The sequence below is a fragment of the Prinia subflava genome, chromosome 1 (assembly GCF_021018805.1).
Source record: "Prinia subflava isolate CZ2003 ecotype Zambia chromosome 1, Cam_Psub_1.2, whole genome shotgun sequence".
NCBI classification, from domain to species: domain Eukaryota; kingdom Metazoa; phylum Chordata; class Aves; order Passeriformes; family Cisticolidae; genus Prinia; species Prinia subflava.
In genome coordinates, this window is record NC_086247.1 from 4,182,555 (window position 1) to 4,189,438 (window position 6,884).

General features: G+C 49.1%; 2 protein-coding genes across 4 annotated transcripts in view; one reads left to right on the plus strand and one right to left on the minus strand.

Moving 5' to 3' along the window:
• Positions 1 to 1,597, plus strand: part of PTK2 (protein tyrosine kinase 2) — a 188,532-nt gene extending 186,935 nt beyond the window's left edge. For all 3 annotated transcript variants that reach the window (XM_063407212.1, XM_063407051.1, XM_063407126.1), the window contains one exon: positions 339 to 1,597. In XM_063407212.1, coding sequence (XP_063263282.1) covers positions 339 to 548 — 210 coding nt within the window. In that variant the 3' untranslated portion in view covers positions 549 to 1,597. The remainder of the gene's footprint in view (positions 1 to 338) is intronic.
• Positions 1,598 to 2,355: 758 nt separating this feature from the next.
• RPLP1 (ribosomal protein lateral stalk subunit P1) lies at positions 2,356 to 3,628 on the minus strand. The gene is made up of 4 exons (XM_063407343.1): positions 3,441 to 3,628; positions 3,262 to 3,336; positions 3,045 to 3,162; positions 2,356 to 2,475 (listed from the first exon to the last, which is right to left on the minus strand). Exons 1-4 carry the CDS (start codon positions 3,510 to 3,512, stop codon positions 2,396 to 2,398), a joined length of 345 nt encoding a protein of 114 aa, XP_063263413.1. The 5' UTR covers positions 3,513 to 3,628; the 3' UTR covers positions 2,356 to 2,395.
• Between the last annotated feature and the right edge of the window lie 3,256 nt (positions 3,629 to 6,884).

The following is a 6,884-nucleotide window of genomic DNA, read 5'->3' on the forward strand; positions in this document are numbered from 1 at the left end:
ATGCTGACTTAGCCATGTGCTTAGGCAACCTGTATCTGCCTCCTTGTTTCATTTTTTAGAGCTACTTCTATGTTCTATAGCTGCTTCAGTAATAAAAAGAGCAATGCTAATAAGGACCTGAAAACACATAACAAGCTCTTAGTGCCAAGTTGAGGTCTAAAATGCCCTACTGGGGTCGTGGTGCTGTTTAACAGTGGGCGGCTCAGCAGGTGCCAGATTCCATCTGCTGCTGCACGTGGTGCCCTCAGCAGTGGCCCAGCTTCGGTCAGGGGCTGTGGCACCGGTGTGAGTGCAGCGTTCCCAATACCCCCAGGGGTGACACCGTTGTCTCGTTGCAGATTGAGATGGCACAAAAGCTGCTCAACTCGGACCTGGCCGAGCTCATCAACAAGATGAAGCTGGCCCAGCAGTATGTCATGACCAGCCTGCAGCAGGAGTACAAGAAGCAAATGCTGACGGCTGCTCACGCCCTGGCTGTGGATGCCAAAAACCTGCTGGATGTTATTGATCAAGCCAGACTGAAAATCAGCCAGTCCAGACCACACTAAGCACTGAGGGAAGAGTGGCATCAGCCTCGGAGTTCTGCTTGCGCCAGGACGTTCCTTCACCTTCCACCAGCAGTGAGGATTAACCCAGTGCAGTCCTGGCCTTCCAGCGCCTCTGGCTTCAGCAGACCTGACCCAGCTCCGCTGGTTCTCTCATTGCAACAGTTTAACCAAGTCCTTGTGGTAGAGCCCAGTGGGCTGCACTCAGATCTTGGTGTTACAGCAGATGGGGTTTGTACAGGAGCCCTCGGGCACTCGGAGCTGGGGCACAGGGCAGGTCACAGCAGCGCACGGGACACGCTTGGCACTGAGCTGCCACCATTGAGCTGCCACCGGGGCACGGTCTCGGAGCCAAAACTGTTGGAGCAGCAAATGGGAGAGATATTGTGAAGAATTCGGGGAAACCTCAGGGCTGAGAATTCTTGCCCACAGTATATGAACTATCCAGACTGGAATTTTTTTTATTAGAACACTTACGTCGCAATATGCTAATCACGATTTACAGAGAAAGAATAAAAAGCTATATTTTCAAGACTTCAGTCATTTCAAGACAAACTAAAGCCCTCTTCATCTTCCTGCCTTTTACTTTTACGTGGCTGTGTGAAGCATTTGTTTGGAACTAGCTGTAGGACACAACTGAACACTCGTCTTTTTCACCAGGATAACGTGCCAGTTCTTTTGTAGCAATGTTGTTTTCCTTGGAAGTGAAAATGCTGCTTTGTACCAGAGCAATTCAGAGCTGCATTTTAGAGGAGATCTGTAACCATTCATGTCCCCCATTTTTATATAATTTATAAAGACAGATTAAAGCCATGATGACTATTTTAAACCCACCGTAGTTAACTAACCCATCCTTTTGTCTATCTTGCCTGGGAGGAGTTACAGTAGAGCAGTGTAATTAGATTTTCCTTGGTTTTCCAGTTATGCCATCTGTTCTGTTAAAATAAAAACCACACTCCCTTTTTGCTGTTGAGGGATATAAATTATTCTCAGGAAGAATATAATGAACTGTACAGTTACTTTGACCTATTAAAAAGGTGTTACCAGTGAAACTGACTCCTTGTTTCATGTGTGTGCACTGCAAAAGAATTCTTCCCTGGGTACGTGTGTCTTTTTAAATATAAATGACTTGATAATACAAATACCTACCATCCTGGCATAAAGTTGTTACAGAAATATAAAAGGTGGGACAGTGCATCAGTGTTTGGTCCAGATGTGGAACAATCCCCCTCCACAACCTTGGGACACCCTTCTTACACACCTGGAATTCTGTAATGTCTCGAGTGCTTTGGAAAACCCATTTGGAACAAGGCCCACACCTTGTGTAACTGCTCTGGAGAAGTCCTGCTCAAAAGTTTTTTAATTTTTGCCTTTTAAGTAGCTCCTTTCCAATGCAACGTTCTATTACCTCCCACACCCACACTTCAGACCAGTTTAATACAGGTAAATACATTCTGTACCTTGCACAACCTCAGCCCTTCACCTGAGAACTGCAGCCGATTTTCCCCCAGTCTGAAAAGCCTCTGGCCATGCAGTGCCACAGGTGCCATGGGAGCTGCACTGCTGCTGCAGCCAGTGTCACAGCACAATGCTGCAGCTCCGTATCCCTGCTCACTGGGATTTCATTCCCCCCTCTGCCCAGAGGCTGGAGGTGCCTTTAGGAGCCTTCACTGTTCCTGTGAAACACCAAAGGACTGACAGGGGGATTGTAAGCCCCAGCTGCACACTCACAGCAGCAGTTCCAGAAGCTGCAGCTAACCTGGACACCCTCCACCCTCTCCCCTTCACAAACATCCACCTGAGACAGGAGTACAAGTACATGGGTTTATTACAGGCTGGTACAAAACTAATTAGTCAAAAAGACCAAAGCCCATGTCATCATCAGATTCCTCTGATTCTTCCTTCTTTTCCTCTTCTTTCTTCTCTTCAGCTGGAAAATAAATGAGATGGGAGTTATTTTCCAATTCATCAGCTCATAGAAGTCACTTGTCACAAAAGCTGTCACATGCAATGACCAATATCAAGCATGAAGACCTGAGCAGCCCCAAAGGACTATCTGTACTATTAGCAAAGTGGTTGTGTGCCTTCAGAATTCATTTTTTATCAAACCTGCAAAACTTTTAAGAGGAGATGTTGATGCTCTGTATGATCCTGATAACACAAAGGAAGAGCAGTCTTAATTCTGAGGGAACACTAATCCTGTACAGTGCCTTCCTACGCAACGCCAGCCTTTCTCGAGAGGAGGGGGTGCGTTGTTTGAGAGCACACACACACTGCATGGCAAAGCCCACATGCAAACAGCTCCTGTAACTGGTGCTTGCAAAGCTGAGGCTGCCCCATCCCTGGAAGTGCTGGACAGGGCTCAGAACAGCCTGATCTAGAGGACAGTGTCCCTGCCCACGGCAGGGGGTTAGAAAGAGATGACCTTAAAGAATGTCCAAACTTAAGCCATTCCACGGATCCACGGCCCCACGCTCCCACCCCTCGGCCGCCACTTACCGGGGGCGGCTCCGCCGGCGGGCGCGGCACCACCCGCGGGAGCGGCGGCAGCCGGAGCCCCTCCACCGCCCGCTCCCACGTTACAGATCAGGCTCCCGATATCAATGTTCGCCAGCGCCTGCGGAGAACGACAAGCGGCAGCGAAGCCTCGTTAACACGGGCGAGAGGTGTGGTAGAGAGCACCACACACGGCCCCAGCGCGGCCCCTCTCGCCCACCTTGGCGAAGAGCCCCGGCCAGAAAGGCTCCACGTTCACTCCGGCTGCCTTGATCAGCGCGTTGATCTTGTCCTCCTGCAAAGAGACAGCGGCGCTCAGAGCCCGCCCGGCGCGGCCCGGCGCGGCCCCTCAGGCGGCCATGCCGCGCGGCCGCCGCCATCTTGTCTGCCCGCACTCACCGTCACGGTGACCTCGTCGTCGTGCAGGATGAGGGCGGAGTAGATGCAGGCGAGCTCGGAGACGGAGGCCATGGCGGGGCGCGGTGCTGGTCGCCGGGTGGTTCGGCCTTAGCTTCGTACGAAGGACTCAGCACCTTGGGCCGCCGCGGAGCGAAAGGGGCCGGGCACGGCGGCGCGGATTTATAATGGCGCCGCACGCTGCGTCATCCGTGACGTCACCCCGTGACCCGCCGCGCATGGCAGGTGCCCGCGCGCGCCCTCCCTTTCCTTCCCCCCCGTCCCTCACCGCCCTCACAGGAATAATTCATTCCTAAAGCCCGAAAACAGCGCCGAGCACCGGGCCCGGCCGCTCCCTCAGCGCTGCCGGGCCCACCCGTGCCCCCCAGTGCCACATCCCCACGGCTTTCCTAAACCTTCAGGGGTGCAGACTCCACCACTGCCCTGGGAAGCCCTGCCAGGGCTGGAAATCTCTGGTGAGGCAATTTTATCGGGATCCAAACTAAACCTCCTCCCCCACAACTATTTCAGGTCTCACTGCCTCGCTAAAACCCTCAATTTCTTTTTTGTATGTAATAAAATGGGAAGAAAAGGCGCAGAATAAGCCCTCAGTACAGAACTGTGTAGTCTCATTTTTTCCAGCCGACCATAAGCAAGAATTTCTTCCTGTGCAGTGACCAAGCACAGAACAGATTGCCCAGAGAGGGTGTGGAGTCTCTTTCACTGGAGATGTTCCAGAACTGTCTGGACACGATCCCGAGCCTGTGCCCTGGGATGGCCCTGCTGGAGCAGGGAGGTGGCACCAGGTGACCCCACTGTGGTCCCTTCCAACCTCCCCTGGTCTGTGGTTCCAGGGTTCTGTGATTCTGATGAGCCTGAGCAAATTCCACAGTTTTGCTCCAAAGGCATCATCAGATTGTGAAAAATAAATGCTCTCTGTTTTGTTGGGGTTTTTTTGTCTTCTCGACAGATGTGCATTCGATGAGCCTCCCCTGAGTGGCTGGGCAGATCATGGAACAGGTTTCCCAGGAGCTGTGCTGGGGCACTCCTGGAGGACAGGGAGGGGATTTGGGACAGCCACGGCTCCATCAAGGTCAAATCCTGCTTGATCAGCCATGACTGAGTGACCACATGGAGTGGACAAGGGAAGGGGCACGGTGTCACCTGTCTGGACGTTTGTAAAACCTTTAACACAGTCCCACACAACATCCTGCTGTCTAATTGGAGAGAAATGGATTTCATGGATGGACTGTTTGGCGGATCAGGAATTGGCTGGATGGTCACATCCACAGTGCAGTGATTGACTCAAGGTGCACATGGAGATCAGTGAGGGGTCCCTCAGATCTGTTTGGCACTACTATGATTTAAACCTTCATCAAAGACATGAACAGGGGGATCAGGTGCGCCCTCAGCAGATTTGCAGATGACTCCAAGCTGAGTGGTGTGGCTGACATGAGGGCAGGATTCCATCCAGGCTGGAGGGGGCTCTGAGCAACCTGATCTAGGTGAAGATATTCCTGTGCATTGCAGTGGGGCTGGGCCATCTGTGCTTTAAAGGTGCCTTCCAACCCAAACCAAACAAGCCATATTATCAAAAATAAGCTTAAGCAAAATTATTCAAAAAAATTGCAAAAAGCTTCAAAGCTTAGAATCCTAAAATGACAATTTTCTATACTAGTGAAGTATATCCAACAGCCTGCTTTTGTAGTGCTCCTTTATAGAAATCTCAGGATTTATTCGACCATTACAAGTAAAAACTGAGGTAGGCAAGAGGGACTTTACCTCTTGTATCCTTCCCCTCCTAAGGGTGATAAACAACTGAGAATTTCACTAAACAAAGATCTAACCACTCCCTGCTGGAGATGATAAATGCACAGTGGTGCAGTGCTTAACTTGTGGGTGCTTATCCCTATTAGTGGGGTCACCAGCTCTGAATTTAAGCATTTACTTAAACCTCCTATTCAAGGCATGGAGCACTTGTCTTTTTTGACAAATTGATTTTTATACCTAACTCAAAGCAGCAAATAAATGCACCTTTCCAGTGGGGTTAAATATCCAGGAGGCTCTGTCATTGCTGGGTGCTTGAGGATGGGATTTCACAGGGACTTGCATGAACCTGCCTTGTCTGTCCCTCACTCCAGGGCTGCCAAAGTCTCCTGTGCAAAAGCCCTCAGAGCTGTCCCAGTGCTCCATGAGATGATGATCTGACTGAAAAGCAGCAACAGAGAAATAAGATTCCTTTTCAACCAAATCAACTTGCAAATGTTGCTGGTCTGGAAGATGAGTACTGGAAGTGTGCAAGCAGTCAACAAAATTATAGGTTTAATAGATATGGTTTTGTAACAGTTCTGATATAACAGTCCTTAAGCTAAAAAATATTAGAAATGCTGATGGGTTGTTAAAAAATAAAACATGAAGACCTAAAATTTTAATGTGACATTCACATAAGCTTAGGCTTTGGTTGGCAAAGATGTTAATTAAATGAGATTTGCCTGCATCCTTGCTTCATGGCTGTCTTGCTGCATCTATTGAGTGACACTGATAAAGCTGCTCTGTAGGAGCCCAGAATAAAGTTCTGATAAACACAAATCACTGTATAAAAGAAAGCAAAACACCAAAAGAAACACCAGTTTTGCTGTTTCCTAAAGCTTTTGGAAGCCTAGGTATCTGATCAGGATTGCTGGTTAATAAAGCTTAATTAATAAAGCTGGTTAATAAAGGGTCTAGAAATTTGCAGTGCTTTTCCCCTCTGATCCTGTAACTGTCTGTACTTTTACTGTTTAACATATCTCTATCCTTTTGGAGCAGAAGTTTCTGTTCTGGATGAATGTACAGCAAATAGATGGAGGGTTAAAAAACCCCCAAACCAACAAACCCCCTTACATTCTTCTGTGTATTCTGCTATTCCAGGGTAGTGAGTTATTTCCAGGGGAAATATGGGGAGCTTTAGGATGATGATAGAGCTGTGTAGTACCAAGCCGTTGCAGCATCACACAGGGCTGTCTTCATGATAAACAAAACAAGGAACTTGGCTGTGAAACTTCCCTGAGGTGGGTGTTTTACACTTGGAGGATGGATGAAGAGCAGTGGCAGAGATCTGGATGTGCTTGTGCATTGCCAAGGAAGATGAAAACATCAGCAAGATCCATCATTATGGCACACAAAGCAGTCAGAAAGCAGTCAGCCCTTAGCACCTCATCCTGAATTTGCTGTGTGAACGCTACAGAGCTGATGCCTGAGCAGCAGAACATCACCAAAGCCTCTGGTGGTCATCAAAGTGGTCAGACTCAAGAGGTCTTCACCAGGGAGACTTGAAGTTAATCCTTTCCTTGTACTTGCTATTTTCTTGCTGCTTATAACCTTCCTGAGGTGATTCTTCTCTCCTTAAGCTGCCTCTCTTCAGCTCTCAGGGCTGCAGTTTCTCAGGGACCAAAGGCAGAGTGTGGC

What these genes read in the sequence shown, in the direction of transcription:
- RPLP1 (XM_063407343.1), bottom strand. Translation starts at nt 3,512, where the DNA reads ATGGCCTCCGTCTCCGAGCTCGCCTGCATCTACTCCGCCCTCATCCTG. An exon ending in GGCCGGGGCTCTTCGCCAAG is followed by an intron (nt 3,163 to 3,261) that starts GTGGGCGAGAGG and finishes CGTTCTCCGCAG; the next exon opens with GCGCTGGCGAACATTGATAT. An exon ending in CGCCGGCGGAGCCGCCCCCG is followed by an intron (nt 2,476 to 3,044) that starts GTAAGTGGCGGC and finishes TTTATTTTCCAG; the next exon opens with CTGAAGAGAAGAAAGAAGAG.